Here is a 25585-nt window from a genome sequence, read left to right on the forward strand (position 1 = left end):
CAGCCCCCTAACACCGCCCTTTATAATTTTTTTGCAGTATGTGTTCCAGCCGGACTTAATCTTTAGGGAGACATCAGGAACGTGGCTGGGCTTGAAGGGAAACAAGCTGAGCTTGCAGGCTAGTCTCTGAGAGCGCGCCTTCTCCAGGATACCATAGAGATGATCCTCCCAATTCCTAGAAAGGCAGTCGAAGATGTGCAAGAACTCAGCTAACGCACTACCGACCGCGCCACCATTTTTCTGGTCCGAGACTGGAACCCAGTTTCCCGGGTCTGCACAAGCCCCTGAGACCGTAGACACCGCCCAGCGGGAGCCCCGGGATCTCACGGTGAGCGGCACGGGTCCGGAGAGGGGAACGGAGAGGTCTCGGCGCGCAGTGGCTGGGGGCGGCCGGCCGGAGCTTCCTCCTGGGATTGCTGTCTGCGCGTGCAGCCTGGAACCCGGGGCACCCCGGGCTTCTTGGCCGGGTCCAGCCTACAGTCTGACCACTAGCACCACAAAGCCCAGAGCCCAGCTAAGTGTCCAATACAGATGATAAACCTAAGAAGATGACAGTGAATGTATGAATAAATGATGAATGAATGGGATGTGAATGATGGAGAGCTCATAACCATGTCGGAAAACGAAGGCCTGGGGCTCAGAATTCTCGGTCCCCATACCAGTCTCTAACCCCAGCCTATTCTACAACCAAGAATCTTGTTTAGGGACCGTCTTCGTAGTGTAAACCGCACTTAAGTGGGAAGTGTCAGGACCTAAGTTCTAATCCTGGAGAGTACAGAGGCTGCCTCTTGATCTCTAACGTTGCACTGTCAAGTAGTCAGTCGGTGCCCTGTGTTCTTCACCAGGCTCAGAGTTGACAGGGAGTTATGTGACAGCTTGTGTGCAACGTTTGTTTTCCAACAAAATGTTGCAATCCATTATCACCAAACATTCATGGAATTCAGGAACAAGGAATAATCAATCAGATTACTCCGTAAGTGGAATTGTAGCTTCCCCAAAGGAAAAATGCTTCTAATCTAGTGCTGGAAGATATGTATATGAGTGGGTTTGAGTGATATTTTATTTTTTGGTTCTTTTTAAAATTGAAGCATTATAATTACACTTGGATAATATTTTTAAACCACATTTATTTAGCACTGTATAAAAAGCCAGTTCTAATTTATTTGATCTTCGCAACTGCATATTATCTGTAATTTTTTAAGCAAAGAAAACAGAAACAGAGACAATAGGTTATTTGCCCAAGAGCATATTGCTACTAAGTGACCCAAGGTTGTAGAAAAGGTACATGCAAATTGCTGCTACAGCTGTGTGTTATTTAGTGCCAACAGGCAGACTAAGGAGGGTTTCAGAGACTAGTACATTTCACTATAGTCTTATTGAAGAAATTGCAGTTTTAAATTCTTGAAAAACTGCACCTGGGGGCTGGGGTTGTGTCTCAGCGGTAGAGCGCTCGCCTCGCATGTGCGAAGCCCTGGGTTCGATCCTCAGCACCACATAAAAATAAATAAATAAGTGTATTTAAAAAAAACCCTGCACCTGACTTAGACCACTTTAGGTAATTATTGAAGGGTAAGGAAGTAGCAGTGAAGAAATAGTTTAAGAGATATGAAAAGGAAGCCAGCTCCCTATTAGATTAGCAAGATGATGTATTAAAGATCCTTTCTCATGATGGGAGTGGTGGCGCATGCCTGTAACCCCAGCAGCTCCAAGGTTGAGGCAGGAGGACCACGAGTTCAAACCAGCCTCAGCAAAAGCGAGATGCTAAGCAACTCAGTGAGACCCTGTCTCTAAAAAAAATACAAAATAGGGCTGGGGATGTGGCTTAGTCAATGAATGCCCCTGAGTTCATTCCCTGCTACCCCTCCCCAAAAGATCCTTTTTCCTTTTGCCCTTTATTATAATATCCGTCTTCCCCTAGATCTGCAGATAGATCGTTTTAGCATCTTAAAATCACTAACAATCTGGGGGTGAGGTTGTGGCTCAGCGGTAGAGCACTCGCCTAGCACATGCAAGGCATTGGATTCAATCTTCAGCACCCCATAAAAATAAATAAAATAAAGGTATTGTGTCCAACTATAACTAAAAAATAAAAATATTTTAAAAAATTCACTAACAATCCGATTACTCCACAATAGACACTTAGGGAAGCATATGTACTTTCCTTTATAGGTAGTATATAAGACTGTGGGTCAGCCAACCGAGGGACATGGGCCAAATTTGGCCTACATATTTTTTGGTAAAATTTTATTGAAATACCGCCAAGCTCATTTATTTACATATAGTCTATTGCTGTCTTAAAATTACAAAGGCAACTTTTTAAAAAAATAATGTTCTTCTCCCTCTTTTTTTTAAAGAGAGAGAGAATTTATATAAATATATATATATATATATATATATATTTATTTATTTATTTATTTATTTTAGTTTTTGGCGGACACAACATCTTTGTATGTGGTGCTGAGGATTGAACCTGGGCCGCACCCATGCCAAGTGAGTGCGCTACCGCTTGAGCCACATCCCCAGCTCGAACAAAGGCAACTTTGAAATTGCAACAGAAAGAGAGTTTAGTTGATGAAGCCTAATATGCTTTCTGGCCCTTTACAGAAAAAGTTCCCTGCCCCCTCAATTAGACAATATAGTAACAGCTCAGATGATCCATGGTTAGAGAAGAGGGGTCATCACCAAGTCATCTTTCCTTCTATATAGGTTTTTTGATCAAAATAACATCCAACACATCTTGTGTGCATACCGTGTCACAGATATTTCTATGAATTCTTTACAAGAACTAATTCATTTAGTCCATGATTCAGAGAATTTTGGAGTTGGAATGTCTTAATGGAAATTATCCAATTATCTTTTCATTTAAGAAGCCTGTCTGTCAGGTAGACCCACTCATATGGCAGGATAAAGTTCTGACTCCCTGTCCAGTCCACTTCCATCTCATTCTGAATGGAAGACCACTACCATATCCATTGAATCTGATATTTTTTTATTTTGTTTCAGGGTTTTTCTTTTTTTTTTTTCCTTTGGTGCTGAAACCCATGTTTTAAAAATAACTTTTCTGGGGCTGGGGCAGTGGCTCAGTGGTAGAGTGCTTGACTAGCATGTGTGAGGCACTGGGTTTGATTTTTAGCACTACATATAAATAAGTGAATAAAATAAAGGTCTAACAACAACTAAAAAATTTTAAAAAATAACTTTTCTGACTAATATAAAAGTAACAAATTTATGTTTACTAAAGCAAAAATTGAGTATATACAAGAGTATAAAGTTACAAAGTAAAGTGACTTGTTTACTGATCTGGAGATAACTATATTAATTTTGGTGAATTTTCTTTTCTATTTTAAATGTGTGTATTCTGCTAAGTTGGTGTATTAATAACTTCTTGGGCTGGGGATGTGGCTCAAGCGGTAGCGCACTCGCCTGGCATGCGTGCGGCCCAGGTTCGATCCTCAGCACCACATACAAAGATGTTGCGTCTGCCGAAAACTAAAAAATAAATATTAAAAAAAATAATTTGTTTACTCAGAGCTTACTTAGTATATGCATATATATATTTTTTGGATTGGTGTCTTATATCCATTTGCTTCAACATAAAAGTATTTTCTCATGAATATTCTTTAAAACTATGATCTTTACAGTTTAGTAACTTATATATATATTCTATCAATGTATTTTGCCTGTTTTTTAAAATTATAGTAACAATGTGATCTATGCACAAAAATCTTGGGAACCATCTGATTGTATTTTTTTTGCTTTTTTTTTTCATCTGATTATAGATGTTATTTATTTCTATGGGAAAATGTTCAAATATTACAAAAAGATCAGCTCTAAAGCAAAAGTGTATTGCAATTTTATACCTCAAGGATGATCACAGATAGCAATTTGATATCAATTCTCATATTTAAGTTAGAATTTTTTTTAAAAGAGTAAAGTAAAATATAGACAGTAGAGGAATTTAGGGAAAATTATTTATACTTCAGTATCACTACAGTAATTATTTTTCCTTCTTGATCTTATTCACATTCACCAAACAAACATATTTCATATGTTTGCTTCATATATGTTTGTTAAAAAGATCAGTGTGAATAAGATCAAGAAGAAATTTTAATATTCTGCATTTTAATTTATATATTTGCATAAGTAGTTTTCCAAATTGTCCATATTTTCGTTTTAATTACTGCTATGTTTCTATAATTTCCACTAAGTGGAAGTACCATAATTTGCTAAGCTTCAATGTCTACCAACAGAAAAATTATCTCCAACAACATTGCAGGGGATATTTTTTTACATGAAACAAAATTCCAGTTTTTGTTTTCCTCTGAGAACTTCTCTATGAGAAAGTTCTAGTAATAGAATTACTAGGTGAGAGAATGCAGGCATTTTGTGCTTTACTTTCATGATTTCAGTTACTCTATGTCAAAAACTCTAGGGGGCTGGGGGTGTTCAGTGTTGAAGTATATGCCTAGTGTGTGTAAGGCCCTGAGTTTGATCCCCAGCACCACCAAACAAAACAAAGAACACTCTCAGTGTTAAGTGTTTAGCTCATACCTCTCTCCTCTATTCCAGATATGTTTTACTTTTCCTTCAGACATTTCAAAACTAAATGTATCTTTTTCTTCCCCAGTTCAGTGTTCCCACTTCACTGTATGTCACTATCATCATTGAAGCCATAAACTTGCCAATTATTCTTGACTTATCTTTCTCACCTCCTTCCCACAATACTCATCCAGTCCTGATGATTCTGTCTTATAGTTTGTCCGGTGCCCTTTCTGCATATTCAAACAGCCTCACAGAGACTCGCAGCCATGCACTCCCACCCTCTACCCTTTGCATGCACTCTTTCCATGCTGTGGGCAGAGGAATGTTTTTATACAATAGTAGATTGAATCATATATTTTATCAAATCTTTTGTGACTTTCTCTTCACTTTAGGGTTAAATCCTTAAATGGTTTGCAGGATTCTGTTTGATCTGGGCTTTCCTTGCCCTAAGGCTTTCTATCTGATTTCTAGTGCATAACAGTTTAGCTGTACTGAGTATTTTTCATTCTTTCAAAGTTTTGTGCTTGATTCCTTAGGAATCTTATGTTTAGTTTCAGATATAGTTTATTTACTATATTAGTAAATATAGTATACTCCTGTCTAGTTCCTATTTGTCTCTTTAACAGAGGCTTGGTTTCCTATATTCCTATATTTCCTATATTCCATAGTACCCTATACTTTCACTTTTGTTAATTCCCTTTTTTGAAATTATTGATTTAATTTTCTTTGTTTAGATATGATAACAAGTTCAAGACTGGCAAGGGCATTATTTGACTATTCCCCCAAACCCCTCAGTGTCTAGCACTGATTACTCTCAAATTCTACTCTGCTGTTTGAGTTTCTTTAGGATTGTGTGATACCTCTTTAGGATTGTGTGCCCTGTTATGTTCCTCCTCTGAAAGAGAACCAGGAAAGCCTACAAATGATCTTCTTAAGAACATTCAAAACTCGGGCTAGGGATGTGGCTCAAGTGGTTGTGCACTCGCCTGGCATGCGTGCGGCCCAGGTTCGATCCTCAGCACCACATACAAAACAAAGATGTTGTGTCTGCCAATAACTAAAAAAAAAATATTAAAATTCTCTCTCTCCCTCTCCCTCTCCCTCTCTCTCTCTTTAAAAAAAAAAAAAACATTCAAAACTCAAAACAGGAATTTCACAATTAAAGTTTTTTTTTTTTTCTTTTAAAGAGCAACTTATGTGCTCATATTGAGGGGGCTGGGGATGTGGCTCAAGTGGTAAGGCTGTCGCCTGGCATGCGCGGGGCACTGGTTTTCGATCCACAGCACCACATAAAAATAAAATAAAGATCGTTATGTGCTCATATTGAGCTGCCTGCTTGAATAAAAAATTGTTTCATTGATATAACATCTAGAAGAAAGGACAATCAGCATATTTTTAGTTTGCATTAGAGATCCCTAGGCATGATCCAGGTTAATTGACATATGGTGGAAATTAATGAAACAGATCTAATGCATTAGGCTTTGCATGAAGCCATTTTCCTGTGCAGCTTATGATTATATTAACTGACTTTTAGTAAAGATTATTGTATAATGAACAGAGAGCACTAAGTGACATGAATATTCATATCTGTCTAATCTTTGTCTTTATAATTTAAGGTAAAAAATAACATTTGGATTTATTCATCAAGTGCTTGAGCATTGGACAGTCTGTCTGAGTCTACCACTTCCTGAACAGCTGAAAAATGGTGTTTGTGAACCTAGATGGCTGCATGCCAACCCCAATTTTTGCTGAAATAGTCACACTGCTATCCTGAGAGGTATTGTGTGTGTTATTAGTTTCCCCAAACAACAATTGTTATTCATTTTTCTGTTTGCTGGGAAAATGATATCTGCCAACGGAACCATTTTCCCCCCATGAGCAGGGTTGGTGGTTTTCCAAGCCTGAAGTCTTTTCTAATCAAAGCAAGGAGAAGATTTGTGGTTGTTGAATATGCAAGGAGCTGAAGAGAAAGCTACTGAAAGAGACACTTGTTCAGGTGAGTGAGTATAGGACAATGTATGAGACATAGCCACCCAGTAGGAAGGGTTTGAAAATTTTAGAAGAGAAATAGATTAATGCTCAGGAGATAAAATTACTCTCTCTCACAGGAATGTTGGGAACAGGTATGGATGAGCATCTCCAGGGCCACCTTTTTCCTGGTACTCAATAAATCTTTATCATTTCCAGCATTTGCCTTTTAAAATTCTCCCATTATCCACTTTTTGAATAAAACCCATCCACATTACCCATTTTGGTTTAATCTCAGCCTCTGCAGTGTCTGTTATTTTCCATTTTTACTCTTGCCTGTGATTGACTCACTTCACAGGTGCCTTGCTGCCCATTCCATGAGGTTCCTCATCAGTGGTGATCACATTACCCTAATGTAGATCTCTACCAACTCTGACTTATTTGCCATGCTTGCTTTTATTATTCTATACTCATAGGCCATTACTGAGACCTGTGAAAGTTGGGGTCCCACAGTTTCAGCGACCAGCTCTGTCAGACACAAAGAGATATTTACTGTGGTGATTTCTTTTAGGTTGGAAGAACAAACCTGTTGCAAAGCAGGGTGTTGTTCAAATTGATCCACCAGGGAGAATAGCAAAGAGATTCCAAGAGGATGAACAGCAGGGTTCTATGTTGGAAGAAAAATATGCCAGTGAGGACATAAAGGAAAATTCTTGGGAAGAGGCTCCTGGGCCAGGAGGTTTTGGGGGAATAAACTTTATCCACGGAGAAGCATCCCCTGAAATGTTTAGTCAAGAATATAATTTTGAGAAAAGCTTGCTTTTGACCTCAAGCCTTGTTACACATCTCAGGGTTTCTACAGAAGACAGTCTGCAGCAGTGGGAAACATGTAATATACATACAAGTGAGATTTCAGACCATAGTAAGTGTTCAACTCTCTCCACACAGAAAAAATCTTGGCTATGTCAGGAATGTGGAAAAAACTTCACTCAGAGCTCATCCCTTACCCAACATCAGAGAACTCATACTGGAGAGAGACCCTATGCATGCAAAGAGTGTGGGAAAGCTTTTAGTCGTAGCTCATTCCTTGTTCAACATCAAAGAATTCACACTGGAGTGAAACCATATGGATGTGAGCAATGTGGGAAGGCCTTTCGATGTCGATCATTTCTTACTCAGCATCAGAGAATCCACACTGGAGAGAAACCTTACAAATGTAATCAATGTGGGAATTCTTTCCGCAATCATTCACATCTTACTGAACATCAGAGAATTCACACCGGAGAAAAACCCTATAAGTGTAATAGATGTGGAAAGGCATTCAGTCAGAATACACACCTTATACATCATCAGAGAATTCACACAGGTGAGAAACCTTATTTATGTAATGAATGTGGCTCTTCTTTTCGTAAACACTCAAATCTTATGCAACATCAGCGAATTCACACTGGGGAAAAGCCACATAAGTGTGATGAATGTGGGAAAACCTTTCAAACAAAGGCAAACCTCTCTCAGCACCAGAGAATTCATACTGGAGAAAAACCCTATAAATGTAAGGAGTGTGGTAAAACCTTTTGCCAGAGTCCATCTCTTATTAAACACCAGCGAATTCATACAGGAGAAAAACCCTATAAATGTAAGGAATGTGGCAAAGCTTTTACTCAGAGCACCCCTCTCACTAAGCATCAGAGAATTCATACAGGGGAAAGACCCTACAAATGCAGCGAATGTGGCAAAGCCTTCATCCAGAGCATTTGCCTTATTCGGCATCAGAGAAGTCACACTGGAGAAAAACCCTATAAATGTAAGGAATGTGGCAAGGGCTTTAATCAGAATACCTGCCTCACTCAGCATATGAGAATTCATACTGGGGAGAAGCCCTATAAATGTAAAGAATGTGGGAAGGCCTTTGCTCATAGCTCATCTCTTACGGAACATCATAGGACTCACACTGGTGAGAAGCTCTATAAATGTAGTGAATGTGAAAAAACCTTTCGCAAATATGCACACCTTAGTGAACACTACAGAATTCACACTGGTGAGAAGCCATATGAATGCATCAAATGTGGAAAATTCTTCAGACATAGTTCAGTCCTTTTCAGACATCAGAAACTTCACAGTGGTGATTAATCCTGGCATTTAGCTTATGATGGTTTCTCTAGAAAGAGTACCCAAGAATCTGGCTGGGAGGAGAGGGGCACATAGGGAAGATGAGACTTGGCTGCTCTTCTCACGTGGAAGTGGGAACCTGGAGGATGCAGAACTTACTCCAGGTGGACATCTTGGAATACTGGGTAAAAAGGAAAAAACAGTTTTTCAGATAAAGCTGGCAGATTACCACTCCTCTCTCCATATGACTACACCAAAAGGGCAGACATTTGTTAAGTTAGCACTTGTGTTTCCTTTACCATACTCCACCCAGCCTTCTGACTTTGTCACCTAAGTACAGTGGCTGATGTGGAAGTGACAGCAATCTGATATAGTTCTGAGGTTTAACTTCCAGATGTTTGAGGCAGCTGTGACCATTCCATGATAGGGAGGCTCCCTGATCTGTAGAAGTAGTCCTGTGAGTGGGATACAGAAACAAGTGGGGGAAAAAAAAGAACCTATATTCATTCATTCAACCAAATAACAGGATGTGGCCAAAACTGGGCTGATCTGTACAGATGTTCTGTTGAAGATGACATTCATTGGGGTGAGAAAGATCTTTCTGATGCTTTTAAGCCTGTGGGTGACATGAAGCTAAGAAGAAAATAGAAGACAAAGAGAGTTTGCCATTTTATTGAAAGACAGGTCTGCTCAGGGGAAGGGAAAGGAAAATCCAACTTCTGTCACAGAAGAATACTAGTTTAGGAGAGAAGTGGTCTGTTGTGGACTAATAGTGATAAGAGGCTTCAGAATAGAAAGCCTGAATGTGTCTGAGGAAGCCATATATGTATATATAACCTTGCTTGTCCTAAGGAGTACATCTCTGTGTTAAAAGTTTGGCTAGGCCACTGGTTCACAGGAACTAGTGTAGAGGGACCCACTATGACTAACAAAAGGGACTTGGGTATTGGCCTTTAGGAGAAAGCTTTAGTGATGAAAGAAGACAGCCTTTTATGCTGGCTGGAGTTTCAGACTCCTGGGCTAGTCCTTAATAGAGTGTTGGAATTTGTCAATGAATTTGGAAAGAATTCTAAATCCCTGTAAATCAAAATAACAGTTTATTGCTGAAATTACAGTTTACCCATTATTTCCTCAGTCCCTTTCATGTACTTAACTGCCACCCAGAAATTGAGCTCCATAAGATTAAGGACTTTGAGCAGTATTTGAAATAATTTCCTAAGTTCTGAAGCTTATATAATTTTTAAAATATGAATATAAAAATCACCTAAAGTAAGTTGATTCTGGAATGCTTAGTTATTTGTAACTGCAGATATATCCAGAACTTCTGTCTTGCAAGCATCAGTGTAACCATTCATAACTGTTAATAGGAATGTGATACAAGTAACATATTTGCTTTTTCCTCTCTAGCTGTGAAGTTTATGTTCTGAAGACCTACAACAGATGAAATCATAATTGAGGAAATTAATACCTTGTTTGCAAAAAAATAACCCTATGAAATATTTCTGAATATTTTATGCTCATGAAAATATATATTTTACTGAAAGTAAATATCAATGTGTTTATACTTCCTAAATGAAAAATAACACTATAGAAGTAATGCTGGTACATAGTTTATTAAATATTTGGTAAATTATTATATTAATTATATATATTCTTATATTTTAAATTCTGGTGAAAAAGATTTTCTAAAATGGAATGGATATGACCTTGAATATTTAGTCTTTGGACAATTATAGTCTGCACATTTTTATTTCATGGGGAAATAGAAAAAGATTTCATCATCTTTCCACTGCCCTCAGCCCATATTCTCACATTTACACATAACTGCCCCTAATTTTATTTTCAGTTGTTGGCCCTTAAATGTGCCTTGTCTTTTCAGTGTGTCCCTAAACCTAAAAATTGCCATCCCCTTCAACCTTTTCTTTTATTCAGTTTTCATATTAGTCCAACTCCTGTTGACATTATGTCCTAAATCTAGAAGCCATCTCCCTTTAGTCTAGTTCTCCAGGTTATTTTTGAGACTATTTTCAGTTTTTCTAAATAGTCTTTCAATTTCTACCACCACAAAGCCATCTTTCATTTTTCTTCTAGATGATTTTTCTAATCCTAATTGTATGCCTTATTAATTTCTCTTAGAATAAAGTCCTAGCCCTCTAAAGAAACATCTGAGGCTGCTCATTCATCTCATGACTACGTCTCCATCCTCAGCTGCCATTTGTTGTCCAGTACATTCTGCTTGATGGTGCAGATTTCTTTAGTTCTGCAGCATTGCCACTGTAATCTGGTACATTCTTGCATATAATATTTCTGTTGCCTCCCTTTCTTGCTTTGGCTTTCCTGGAGAGTTTGTATGCATTATTCATCAATGTGCTCAAGTGACAACATAAAACTGCCTCTAACCTCACAATTTTTATTCTGTATTCTATACTTTTTATCGTTTTGTCATCTTACATGATAATGGGTTGTTTACAAACCTTTCTTTTCCCACTGAACTGTACAGTCCACCAGGGCTCAGGCAATGTGATATTCATCTTTGTATCCACAGTAACTGGCACTTGAAAATTACTCAGTAAATACTTGTTGAGTTCAACCAAAATACTGAGTTAGACATTTCTCCAGCCAGTCTGCCCATTGTAACTTAAGTCCCTATGTATCAGCAGAAAGGAGATAATGTGAGTGTATGTGTCTTTTAAGTGTTTGCCATGAGCAAGAATTCTGACCTCTCTCTCTATATATAATATTATAATATAATATAATATATATATATAATTTGAATTTTGAATTATGTAGAGGACTCCATAATAAGAATAGTTTGCAGCCAAGGAAGTTTATTACAAATTAAATAAAGTTCTATCACAAGAAAAAAGAATGTATGTAGATGGAGAGACACGTACATCATCTGTAATATCCATGAACTAAAAAGGTAAACAGGAACTGAAGAGTAATGCTGGTCTGGTATGAGAGCACTTGTAATTGAGAAATCCCAAAGTAGAAGTGTTTCTGGAGCTCATGGCTTGTCTAGGTCTTTAGGATGATAGATAGATTTTCTTGCTTATTCTTAGTTCTTTAAAATTTAATGACTTCAGAAGGATGGGGCTACATCAAATCCTTTGAACAACAGAAGATAAAATATGCAATTGGCCTTTCCCAAAGCTACATAAGCAGTGTCATGTAAATGTAAAATTGCAGTGTCCTTTTTTCATTCACATTTCTCTTTGTCTTACCTCTGTTCCATATACCTCTTTATTTTATCCATTAGGTAACTGGCCACTGAGGGCTCCATCCTATCCCCTCATCTGGAGGATAGGAGAAACTCACTCTATAAGATCAGCAGTTTTTGCCCTCCAAATTTGATTTTGCATTTAACCCCTCCCTACTTGCCACATAAGGCAAAACTCCTAGCCTTGACTAGATGACACAGTTTCATTTCCCTGCATCCTATGGCCACATCAGGGCCAGGGTTTTTTTTAATTGGGTGGAATATTTTTGGCATCCATCTTTACCATCCTTTTCTCACCTCATTAAAAGAAGTTCAGCCCCAAATGCTTTTAAGCCCTAGAATACTGATTCTAATGTACTGCTCAATTGAGTGTGCCCCACTACAGGCTTAATTTCCATACAGAGGAGCCTGCTGATTTAGATTCTTTGAAGCCCAAAAGATAAGTGAAAAGTGACCAGACCCGGGCTTTCTTGCCTATGGCATATTAGGACTGTGGGGAAGAACTTGCTCTGCCATACCAAAGTGCTGAGAATGTTGACACTTGATAAAATACTAGGAGTGCTTGACAGTTCTACAGAGGGTCTCCTTTTACCTGAGAGAATTAGTGGTGGCCTCAGTCTGTAGCACCTCCACGATTTTTTTCTTTTTGGTGCTGGGGATTGAACTCAGGGGCACTCAACCACTGAGCCACATCCCCAGCCCTATTTTTTATTTTATTTAGAGACAGGGTCTCACTGAGTTGTTAAGTGCCTTGCCATTGCTAAGACACAATCCTTCTGTCTCAGTGTCCCGAGCTGCTGGGATTACAGGCATGCGCCCCACCCGGCCTCCACTCTTAATTTCAGTCTTCTAAAAGGGCTCTGTTTGGGCGTCTGGAATTTCAACATATCTTCTTTGCTGCATCACATTCATTTATTTTGGTGTTTATTAAGTTCAATACCATATTCTGCACACTATGGATATGATACAACACTGTTCTGCGCATTTGCATGGAAGTGAATCAGTTGTTCTGCGACCCATAAATTCCATCACTGGGATACATGTGAGGATGAGCCCATGTGTGCAAATATTTTCTGAATGAGCACCATCAAGATCTGAAGGTTTGCTGAAGAAAATGGGAATGCTATTTTGGGGGGTTGGAAAGGTCACTGACGCCAAGGCAGAACAACGGAATGGAGAAGGGACTTGAGAAAGGTGGTAGTTAAGTGCCAGATGTTCTTGTAATTTACATGTATTAATCGTTAATTCTCGCGACAACTCTGAATTTGCTGCCATTGTTGTTTTATAAATGAGGAAGCAGGCAAAGAAATACAAACTAACTTGCCTCCTGTTTACACACCGAAAACCTGGGATTTAAGCCCAAAGCAAAGCAGAGCCCTTATTAAATAAACTAACCAGTAAGATGCTTGGGGTTCCTACTTTCTGGCAGGTGAGACTACATGTGAGGAAAACTGAAGACAGCTAGGAGAAAGTCAGGAGAATCCCTAGACGACGGTGATGTAGGCAGACATGTGACAGGATTGCAGGGTGAAATGATGCAGTAAGAGCCTCTTGTGGTCCATCTCCGTGTTCTCCTCCGTTCAGCTTCTTAAACAGGGACGCGAGAAGTTGAAGTGGGCTTCTGGGCTGTTCTCGGAGCCGTGACTCAAGGGCAGAGCACGGAACCCGAGGCTCCGTCGGGAAGAACCATAGGCCGGAACTCGCCGCGTTCTTCCAGAGCGGAAATGGCGCGGGATGGTGACGTCGCTCCGGGGGAGGGTCGTGGGATGACTTCCGGCAGCTGGGGAGTTCGGGTGACCAGCGTGGCGGCGAGTAGTTTCGGCTGTCCGCTGCAGCGGGGTCAGTCCTGGGCCGCTAACCGTAAGCTTCCCCCACCATGACCAAGTCCGCTTGCGGTGAGGAAGGCGGGAGGAGGCCTTCAGAGCACCTGGCCGGAAGTCGGATCCTGGCTTTCATCTGTACGTACTTAAGCCTGCCTAGAGGCAACTTCCGAGCTCTTATATTAAAAAAAAAAAAAAAAAAATTCCCTAAGTATACACTTAATTCCCTAAGTAAAAACATGATTTGCTCTGCCAGTTCACAGCGATGTGCGTGTCGAATATTTGGAGCAGCGGAATAGGTACTCCACGAAGACAGATTCAGTAGTAACTGAAGAGCAGTTACCGCTTTCTGAATGCTTACAAACCGGCATTGTTCTCTTTCCCAAGTATTAACTCATTTATTCATCACCAGAATTCTATAAAGTATTGTTATCGCCATCTTCATTTAATAGTTGAAAAAAACTAGATCACATATTGTTCTTCTCTTCAAGGTTAGTTGAAAAGAGGTGATCCGTATTAGATTAGGAAGTATTATAGTAGAGACATATTAAATTATTTAAGAATGTAGAGAAGGGAGGGCCTTCAAAGAGTCAAATTTTCCACGAGAAAGAATTGTGGTTATTTAAGCTGGATATTAGAGTGTAACCAGAAATTTGAAACTTAATTTTTTTTCAGTGTCAGATAAGAGGTGCTAGTGGATTTGGGCGAATTTTACACTGAAAATCAGGTCCCTGTCTTTATTATTTTTTTTTCACTTTTATTGAAGCTGGAAACCCAAGATCAAGGTGATCATAGGTGTTTTTTTTCTGTGACCTTTTTAAAATTTTTAAAATAAATTTTTTATTCTAATTTGTTATATATGGCAGCAGAATGCATTACAACTCACACTACACATAGAGTACAAATTTTCATATCTCTGGTTGTACAAGGTATATTCACACCATTTGTGTCTCCAGCTTCTTAAATAGGGACGAGAGAAGTTGAAGTGGGCTTGTGATGTTCATGTCATTCCATCTTCTTTCCTACCCCCATGAGGTCCCTGTCTTTTAATAGGTGTTCTAGTAGGGCTTTAAAATCCTTTCCCTTAGGAGGAGTTCCAACAGACTCTCTTGTGTGTCGGAAGAGAGACATTTCTGTTTCCAGAAATTTTTGCATCCTGCAATTATGGGAGAATAATGGAAAAGGAAGTTTCCCTGCTGTTGACTCGGGCCACTTGTATGTGTGTGTGTGTGTGTGTTGGGGCAGTGGTATTAGGAATTGAACCCCAGGGCACATTACCACCGAACTACATCCTCATCCTTAGCGCTTTTTATTTTGCTAAGTTGGGCTGCCCCTGACCTGTGCAGGCAGTAGAACTTAAGATAAAACACAGACACAATTTACCTTTACACAAGCTTCAGGACAGCTTCTCCACTCTCAGCCTTAGGCTCCCCAAGAGGAAGAGCAAGAGGAAGTCACCAGAGGCTGGTGAGAGAAAGTGAGCATGTTTGGAAGTGAGCTTTTACTGGGGGGTCTCTTGTTCTTAGAAAGTTGTATCCAAAGAAGGCCAGAAGGGGCAGGGTTACAAGGGACAGGTGAGTGTAACTCAGCCCTTGTGGTTAACACCTCCACCTGAAGGCCTGCCTCTCTATCAGAGCTGGGACAATGCCCAAATCATCATGATATGTAGTGATTGGTCAGAGCCCCCTACTTCAGGACTGGGGGGCATGTGGTCATTCAGAGAGGCTCCCCACAAAGTTGCTGAGATTGGTCTCCAATTTGTGATCCCCTTGCCTTAGGGACTCAAGTTCCTACCGTTATAGGAATGTGCCACAGCACTCAGCTGATTCCAGCCACTCCTAAGAACTTTCCTCATCATTGCTTGCTCGATTAGTGGTTTTCAAATAAAGGAACAAGCAACTTCAATCAAAGATGGATTGGAAGGGCTTGGTTTTAGGTTTTTTTCATTTTTGCCTTCTGTTTTAGAGTCAAAGAATTTTGGTATTATAAGCTACTTTAGCTATTATCAATTTTTAATTTCACAGATAAGAAAAAAAATCACAAATGAGGCTAAGTGACTTGCAGCAAGTCATTGAACAAATCAAGGGCAGAACTAAGACTAAAATCCAGACCTCTTGAGTCTGTTGCATGTCCCACTGCTCTCTACTTTAGCCCTACAGTATGACCTGAAGTCAGCTGCTTTTCCATTATGCTTGGTTAGCCTTTGTTTTCTAGCCTTTTCTTCTGTGGAGGGATTTTTATTCAAGGATGCTTAAGTCCTTAAGTAGCACCTGCTGCCTTCGTGCATTCCTCTTGCTGCCTTTCAAAAGTTCACTTAAGTTGGGTGCACGCCTATATTCCCAGTGGCTCAGGAATCTGAGGCAGGAGGACCACGAGTTCAAAACCAGTCTCAGCAACAGTGAGGTGCTAAGCAACTCAGTGAGACCCTGTCTCTAAATAAAATGTGAAATAGGGCTGTGTATGTGGCTCAGTAGAATGCCCCTAAGTTCAATCCTCAGCACCAAAAAAAAAAAAACCAAAAAAAATCTACTCATTAGCCCAACTTTTATCATTGTGCTACTCTCCTCAGATAGTAATGAAGCAAATTGTAGAGAAAGACTTAGGGAACAATTTTTTTTATGTAAAAAGCATCAATTGCTATTTGTGTGTAGAAAAATATGTAGAAAAAGCAATGGAAGAATATACTCCAAAACTTTATAATATCAGAGAAAGGGAATGAGTTTGTTTAGGTAGGGTGGGGTGGGGGTAATAGCTATAAAATGACTCTTTTATCTGGTACACATGTATTTTTAAATTGACACATAATATTGGGATTTATTGTGACATTCATACATGTACTTAATTTAGTCAGTTTCATTCCCTATTATTACTCCCTTTTCCTTACCTCCTTTCTCTCCCTGATACCCTTTCTTTGCCCTCCCTTATAATTTTATGGGATCCCCTTTCCCCCCTTTTTATTCCATAGTTTTTACATATGAGAACATACGTATAACCCTTGACTTTCTGAATATGGCTTATTTCATTCAACAAGATGCTTTTTGGTTTCATTTTCCTGAAAATGACAATTTTTTTCTTCTTGATAGCTGACTAAAACTCTGTGTGTGTGTGTGTGTGTGTGTGTACACACACATACATTTTCTGTGTTCATTCATCTGTTACTAGATACCTGGGCTGATTCTGTAACTGCTATAAACTTGGGCATACTTGTATCAGTACAGTATGCTGACTTAACTCTTCAATAAATATTCGGTAATGGTATAGCTGGGTTATCTGGTGTTTCCAGTCCTAGTCTACATTTTCTGTGTTCATTCATCTGTTACTAGATACTTGGACTGATTCTATAACTGCTATAAACTTGGGCATACTTGTATCAGTATAGTATGCTGACTTTAACTCTTCAATAAATACTGGATAATGGTATAGCTGGGTTATATGGTGGTTCCATTCCTAGTCTTTTGAAGAACTTCTGCACAATATCCATAGTGGTTATACTAATTTAAAGTCCCTCCAACAGTGTGTAAGAGTTTCTTTTTCCCCTGCATCCTTCCTAGTATTTGTTATTATTTGTATTCTTGATAATTGCCATTCTAATTGGAGTGAGAAGAAATCTCATGTAATATGTTTTTTGTTTGTTTGTTTGTTTCTATTTTGTGGTACTGGAGAGTGGATCCTGGGAACCTTTCCACTGAGCTATATCCTCATCCCATTTTGTAGATTTTTATGTTGAGACAGGGTCTCCCTAAAAGTTGAGGATGCCCTCGAACTTTCAATCTTCCTACCTTAGCCTCCTGAGTCTAGGGTTACAGACATGTGTTACTATTCCAGGCCTCAGTTGCAGTTTTGATTTGCATTTGCCTCGTTGCTAGAGATTCTAAACATTTTTTCATATATTTGTTGGCCATTTTTACTACTTCTTTTGAGAAATGTATGCTTAGTTCATTTGCCTGTTTATTTTATTATTTTTCTTTTTGGGGTAAGCTTTAAAAATTATTTATATAATCTGGATATTAACCATCTGTCAGAGGAGAAGCTGGAAAAGATTTTCTTCCATCTGTAGGCTTTCTTCATGTTTTTTTTTGTATCAAAAAAACCCAGGGGCATGTTACTATTGAGCCACAACCCCCCCCCCAAATTTTATTTTTTATTTTGAAATGGTCTCACTAAGTGACTTAGAGCCTTGATAAATTGCTGAGTCTGGCCTTGAACTTTCGATCAGTGGGATTACATATGTGTGCTACCACACCTGGTTATCTTTATGCTATTAATTGTTTCCTTTGCTGTACAGAAACATTTTAACATAATGCTGACCCATTTCTAATTTTTGGCATTATTTCCTTAGCTTTAGAAGTCCTAATGAGGAAGTTGTTGTTCTCTGAACCTATATGTTGGAGTGTTTCCTTATGTTTTGTTCTAGCAATTGCAAAGTTTTTAACATATTTCCTAGGTTTTTAAATCCATTTTGAGTTGACTTTTATGTAGGGTGTGAGACAGGGATCTAGTTTCATTCTTGTACATGTGGCTATCCAGTTGTCCCAGTACCATTTGATAAAAAGCTCTCTTTTCTCCAGCATATTTTTGGTGACTTTGTCAAGGATCATATGAATGTAGCTATGTGTGTTTGTCTTTGTGTCTTCTATTTTTTTAATTTTCTCTGAGTCTATTTTATGTTGGTGCCATGCTATTTAAGTTACAATAGCTGTGTATTATAATTTGAAATTGGGTATTGTGATGCCTCCAGCATTGATCTTTTTGCTCAGAATTGCTTTGACTATACTGGCTCTTTTGTTCTTCCATATGAATTTTAGAACTGTTTTCTTATAAGATTTATGAAGAATGTTATTGATATTTTGATGGGAATTGCATTGAATTTGTAGAACACTTTTGCTAATGACCATTTGAACTATATTAATTCTGCCTATCCAGGAACCTGGGTGGACTTTGCATCTTCTAATGTTTTACAGTTCTTTTTTCAGTGTTCTCTAATTTTTGTTGTTAAAGGTCTTTTACCTTTTTAATTAAATATATTCATATGATGTTTGTTTTGAAGCTATAGTATAAATGGAATTACTTTCCTGATTTCTTTGTCAGCAGATTCATTGATTTTTGTATGTTGCTTTTGTATCCTGCTACTTTGCTAAATTTGTCTATCAGTTCTAGAGGTCCTTTGGTAGAAGTTTTGGGATCTTGATAAGTATAGGATTATATCATCTTAAAATATTGATAATTTGATTTCTTCCTAAATATTAAAATAAAGATATATTCATGCATAACATGTGAATAGAAAACCAAGATAGCAAGGAGCCTCAGAAAACAAGAATATGCCAGTGTCTACAGTGCATCCAGAGAAGCAGTTGCTGTGATGTATACCCGCCGAGTATCCACTCTCTTGTTCTCCGTGCCCTTATTCCAACATCATGGTTTTGGCATTTGATGCCATTACACTCATCTGAGTACTCCTTTTTTCCTCCAATTCGGTGCTTCTCTGGGAGCATTCTAATGACAATGATTTGGTTCCCATATGATTTTTTTCTAGAGTGAAGTGACTGTGTTAACCAGTAGGACATTGAGCATAAAAAGTTTTCAGTTTAAATTAACAAAGGGACTTTGTTTTCTACATATTTCCTCTTGTAAATATAATTAGTGTATCTCAAATTCTAGAGCATTTCTTTGGCTACAACGGTGAGAGCCAGACCCTGTGCCCTGTTGCTATATTCAGGTTACTGTCCTGACTTCTTCCTAATGACCTTTGTCTCACTTTCCTGAATGAAAACAATGTTATATTCTTTCAGTAAGCAGGACTCTAATTTTCAAACCTATAGATTTCTCAATTGGAGATAGGGGAAAAACTACCTGAACATTTTGCACAGAAAGGGGTTCAACGACATACCTGACAAGGCAAGTGAATAAGAAAAAATTTGTAAGATGGTTCTAGTGAAAGTTACAGCATGGATGCCCTTTGAAATCTTGGAACGGAAACTTTAGTTATTACTATTCTGCCAAAATATTCTTTATAGGAAATATAATAACTATTCACCTATTTTGAGAAGTAGGTGGACAACAAATTTCCTCCACATTTAATTTTCCCAAGTCCAAGATACTTATTTCTTTCACATTTTGTACTATTTATCATTATAGATGCAAACCTAGATGATCCCAGATTACCTGGATTAGTTGCTAGCATTCGATTGCTTCAGAATTTATGTTCCATCAGTTATGCTCTATCAATTATGATAGAAAATTTGATTCCTAATGTTTGTCACTACTTCTTTTCTTTCTTCAGACAAGCTGGTTGTCAGGGACTGACTTTGGAAAAGTTGAAAATACATGCTCCAGGAAAGCGGGAAATCCTATAGGAACTACAGAGAGGACAACATGTGCACATGTTTGTGTGCACACACACAATCACACCACTTTCACTGGGAACAATATTCCTCTAGTGACAACCATCTTTAAGAAGATACCTCCTAAGTATGAATTTTAAGAGGTTTCATCTAACTCTAAACCTATTTAGACAGAAGCTCTTTCAATGTGTTACAGACAGCACAAGTTCTAGCCAGATTTCACTCCAAATGAAACAATGAAGTGGTAACATGCAGAAGAAATCTTCAAAATGTAGTGAGTGTGGAAAATTCTTTACTCAGAGATCATCTCTTCTCCAGCATCATAAGATTCACACAGGAGAGAAGCCCTATGTGTGTAGTGAATGTGGAATATGTTTCCTTAAACAGTCAAATCTCACTCAACATTTGAGAATTCATATGGGAGAGAAACCTTATAAATGTAATGAATGTGAGAAAGCTTTTCAAACAAAAGCAGTCCTTGTCCAGCATCTGAGAATTCATACTGGAGAGAGACCCTATAAATGCAATGAATGTGGGAAAACCTTTTGTCAGAGCCCATCCCTTATTAAACACCAACGAATTCATACTGGAGAGAAACCATATAAATGCATGGAATGTGGCAAAGCTTTCAGTCAGAGCATATGCCTCACTCATCATCAGAGAAGCCATTCTGGAGATAAGCCTTACAAGTGTAATAAATGTGGGAAAGCTTTCAATCAGAGCACATGCCTCATGCAGCATCAGACGGTTCATTCAGGGGAGAAGCCCTACACATGTACCACGTGTGGAAAAGCCTTCACTCAGAACTCCTTCCTTGATGTACATGAAAGAACTCACACTGGAGAAAAACTTTATAAGTGTAGTGAGTGTGATAAAACTTTTCGCAAACAAGCACACCTCAGTGAGCATTACAGAATTCATACTGGAGAAAATCCTTATGAATGCACTGAATGTAGGCACAGTTCAGCGCTTGTTCGACATCAGAGGCTTCATGCTGGAGATTAAAACTTGGAATGAAATGAATGTGAAAAGATTTATATGAAATGCCTTTTATCTTTATGAATTCCTGGGAGTTTAAGACTTAGTAATTGTCATAAATATTTTATATTTTGAACTAGAGATGTTGTGTCCTAAAAATTAATAAAATAGACCTCAGAACAAGTCTTGAATTTGATGCCATCTCTGCCACTTAATGGATTGTGATCTGATCCTCTCCAAGCCTTAGCTTCCCCGTTCTTACCCCGAAAAGAAAAATGCAGATAATTCATAGGGTTGTCTTAAGAATAAAATAAATTGCAGATGAGAATTAATGTCCATTAGTTGTTTTACAGATGTTCTAAAAGTCTATAAAAATATCTAAATATGCCTATTAAGAACTAGCAAATCAGCATTAGTTTATTTTTGGTTCTCATAAGGTATTTTAATTTTTTTCTTTTTGTAGTAGTGAGAATTGAACCCAGGGGCACTGTACCCACTGAGCTACATCTGTAACCCTTTTAATTTTATTTATGAGATAGGGTCATGCTAAATTCCTGAGGTTGGCCATGAACCTAGTGATCATCCTGCCTCTGCCTCTGAGTCACTGTAATTACAAGCATGTACCATAGCACCTGGCTTGTGTATTAAGATCATTTTTGTAATGGTCTGTGATTTCCTTTTATTTTACAGTAGTTTATTTAAACCATAATGTCTGGATATAAGTACGCATTTACAATTTAATTGTCCTTGAGAAATTTCAGATTTTTTTGGCGGGGGGGACCAGGATTGAATTTAGGGTTACTTAATCACTGTACCACATTCCCTGCCCTTTTTATTTTTTATTTTGAGACACAGTCTCATTATGTTGCTTAGGGCATTGCTAAATTGTTTAGGCTGGCCTCAAATTTGGTATCCTCTTGCCTCAGCCTCCCCAGTTGCTGGGATTACAGTATGGTGGCTGAAACTTCAAATTTAATTAGTGATAAAAGAAATAATTGAGATTTTAGTGGACCTTGTAAAAGATATCTCCTTATAAAATTTAATTTGATGTCAGATCTTAGGTTTTTCTTGCTCATGCAGAAGGAAGTCTCGCTAACAGTAGCTGAATAAAATCTTACATTATGGGACTTTTGTGTTTGGGAGAGGTAGGGAAGTCATGAGGAGAACAGAGAGGGTTGGAATATAGAGAATCTGTTGGTGAGGATGTAGCTGTAATAGTGAATTCTAGGAGCACAAGACTGAAAGTGGTCTTTTAAGGGAAGAGGAGGGCAGGAGACCTTGTCAAAGGAAAAGGGAGAACAATGTCTTGGTGATGTAAATGGGTCAGGAGTGCCTCACTTACAACAAAGAATGATTTTGGAAAATCACAAAGAACCCAGGCTTGTTGTATAGCTCTGTGGTAGAGCATTTGCTTGGCATGCAGGTGGCCCCAGGGTTCCATCTCCAGTTCATCCCCTCTCATAGGCATACATGTAGAGAGATCAAGGATACTTTAAAAAAAATTTTTAAGTTGTAGATGGACACAATACCTTTATTTTGTTTATTTTTATCTGATGTTGAGGATTGAACCCATGCTTCACATGTGCTAGGCAAGTGCTCTACCACTGAGCCACAATCCCAACCCGAGGGATACTTTTGATGGTGTTTTATACAACACTAAGCTCATTAATATAAATAAGCAGCTCTAATGAAGTTATTATCCATTCTCCAGAGTCAAGGTAAAAAAGCAAAGTATTTAACTTGTTTAGAGTCAAGCAGGTAGTATCAGAATTGTATCTGAAATCTAGATCTTAGTATTCCACATACAGTCCTGATTTTTTAAAAATATGTTTTAGTTGTTGATGTACCTTTATTTTTTATTTATTTATATGCTGTGCTGAGGATTAAACTCAGTGCCTCCCACATGCCAGGCAAGTGCTCTGCCATCGAGCCACAACCCCAGCCCCAGTCTTGCTTTTTATAGTACCAAACTGACATACAGATAATTTTCCATTGTTTAACCTTTCCAACAATATGTGAGGAAGCCAAATTATGAAAACCATTTTTTAAAAAAATATTTTTTTCAATTTAATGTGTACTCATTGAAATACATTTATAAAATTAGAAGTGTGGAAAAATTAAAATTATATGCTTTTACTCTTGAAATATAGTCTAATCTAGAGTACTGATTCCAGTCTTCTCTGTTTAGCCATTTTTCTTCCCTTTTAAAAATAACAATGATAATTGTACTAAATATCTTGTTATTTGGTTTAACATGTGGATTTAACAGTATTACCACAGACTTTATCAATTGCATTTTAATAACTCCCCTCTAATTCACTGATTTGTTTATAATATAGTGACCTATTTTTCTGCTCTGATATTTACATTCAACCATTTTTTCTTATAATCTAGTTAATCCATTTATTGCAATGTCCATCACATAGCATGTGCTCTTGTTAGCCATTAATATAAATTTAAACATGAAACATTTTTGCATGTAAGAATTTTCTTCACTTAAAAAACTTCTAGTTAATTAATTTTGGGTATTGGGGATTGAATCTAGGGGTGTTTTTCTCCTGAACTACATTCTAGCCCTTTTTATTTTATTTTTACTTTATTTTGAGACAGGGTCTCACTAAATTGCTTAGGGTTCAGTAAGTTGCTGAGGCTGCCATCCTCCTGCCTCAGCCTCCCAAGCTGCTGGGATTTCAGGTGTGCGCCACCACACCCAGCTAAGTGTTTAGTTTTGTTTAAAACAAGAATAAAAACAAACTGCTAAATTGTCTTCCAAAGTGTACATTGTGTATTTGCATTGATAATGAATCAGTGTTTCTCTTGCTTCACATCTTGTCAGCATATTGTGGTGTCAGTGTTTTGGTATTCCTTGTTTTAATTTGCAGTTCCCTAGAGACACATTGAACATCTTTTTAAAAAATATATTTTTAGTTGTAGATAGACATAATAACTTTATTTATTTTTTGTAGGTGGTGCTGAGGATTGAACCTAGTGTGTCATGCGTGCTAGGCAACCGCTTTACCACTGATCTACAATCTTAGCCTCTGTACATTATTTTTGATTAAATGTTTATTCAGGTCTATTCCCCCTGTCTTGTCTTGTCTTTTTGGCAGTACTGGGGTTAGAACCAGGCAAACACTGTACCACCCAACTACATTCCCAAACCTTTAAATTTTTTTAAAAATATTTTCTTAGTTGTAGCTGGACACAATACCTTTATTCATTTATTTTTATGTGGTGCTGAGATTTGAACCCAGGGCCCCACACATGCTAGGCAGGTGCTCTACTGCTGAGCCATAACCCCATCCCCAATATTTTTAAATTTTATTTTGAGACAGGATCTCACTAAATTGCCCAGGCTTGCCTTGAAATTTCAATCCTCTAGCCTCAGCCTCCCAGCAGCTGAGATTACAGGTATGTGCCACTGTACCCACCTTTTTACCCATTTGTTAATTGGGTTGTTTGTTTTATCATCATGAGTTTAAGACTTCTTTGTATATTTTGTATAATTATCCAGTATCAGAGAGGACTTTTGCAAATATTTTCTTCCAGTTGGTAGCTTGTTGTATTCTCTTGATTTCCTTCTTAAAAAACAAAACAAAAAACCTATTGCATGATATACAATGGCCATTGTTTTGCTTTTTCACTTACATCTTAAGAGATTGTTTTTTATCAATAGAGACCTTCCCCTACCTCTGCCCAATGTCATGGTATGAATAGACTATTATTGTTTAATTAGTTCCCTACTGATGAACAGTTTATAGCTTCCTTTTATTTTTCTGTCATAAGCAATGCTGCATATATAACATACTTGTCTTTAGACACATGTGCATGATATTTGTAGGATAATTCCTAGAAGTGAAATTTATGGTTAAAGAAATGCATCCTTGGTGTTTTTATGGCATTCTTTAGAGAATAAATCATTTAATCATCCCACCAACAATATGTTGGGATTTCCCAGGCAGTAAATCTGAAACTATTTTTTGGAAGGCTGGGGATGAGGCTAATTGATAGAGCATTTGCCTGGCCTGTGTGAGGCCCTGGGTTTGATCCCTAGCACTGTTATTATTTTTGGAGGACAGTAGAGATTTTTCAACCTTTTCTTTTGGCAAGTGAACATATTGAATTAAACTACCATCTGTTATATTAATAAATTCATAAAGTATATTTTAGCTCCAAATAAGCAAAGCTCAGAGTAATAAGGACTCATTGAGGAGAGGGGGAATAGCTGTCATCTTTCACTGACACTTTTGCCCACAGACAAGCCTTGCAGCCTGTTGGCATTCATATTTCTGTTGCCACCTCCTAGGATTCTAGCTTCTTCAGTACTGAGCCACCATTAGTGTTATTAACTTTAGGAGGCTCTTTTCTCCTCTATCCAATTCCAACTTCAAGCTAGGACTTTGAACCTTTAATTACTGTGGACCAGCTAAATCTTAACTGTCACATTTAACAAGGTTTTACTAGTTTCAGGGCTAAAAAATTAAAGGAAATACTATACACTAATATGGCCCAGTTCTCATGGAATGTACTGCATAGTTGCTTCCCTGCCAAGACTTTGGCTTGCCTCTTGCTTGGAGCTTTTTTCTCCTAAAATTTAGAGTGCTCTA

The 25585-nt window shown here is 38.1% G+C and overlaps 2 protein-coding genes across 2 annotated transcripts; both read left to right on the plus strand.

The window, feature by feature from the left end:
- Positions 1 to 211: 211 nt before the first annotated feature.
- Positions 212 to 24399, plus strand: Znf501 (zinc finger protein 501). The gene is given in 2 exon segments (XM_058576768.1): positions 212 to 328; positions 19940 to 24399. A coding segment is annotated over 1 exon segment (876 nt). The 5' UTR covers positions 212 to 328; positions 19940 to 20129; the 3' UTR covers positions 21006 to 24399.
- Znf502 (zinc finger protein 502) lies at positions 213 to 10167 on the plus strand. Its single transcript, XM_046437030.2, has 4 exons — positions 213 to 328; positions 6159 to 6319; positions 6425 to 6538; positions 7082 to 10167. The coding sequence occupies exons 3-4, from the start codon at positions 6493 to 6495 to the stop codon at positions 8638 to 8640; spliced, it is 1605 nt and encodes a 534-aa protein (XP_046292986.1). The 5' UTR covers positions 213 to 328; positions 6159 to 6319; positions 6425 to 6492; the 3' UTR covers positions 8641 to 10167.
- Positions 24400 to 25585: the final 1186 nt, after the last annotated feature.

Source organism: Marmota monax, unplaced genomic scaffold, assembly GCF_021218885.2.
Source record: "Marmota monax isolate L192 unplaced genomic scaffold, Marmota_monax_Labrador192_F-V1.1 WCK01_AAM20220418_F8-fsc00021, whole genome shotgun sequence".
Taxonomy (NCBI): domain Eukaryota; kingdom Metazoa; phylum Chordata; class Mammalia; order Rodentia; family Sciuridae; genus Marmota; species Marmota monax.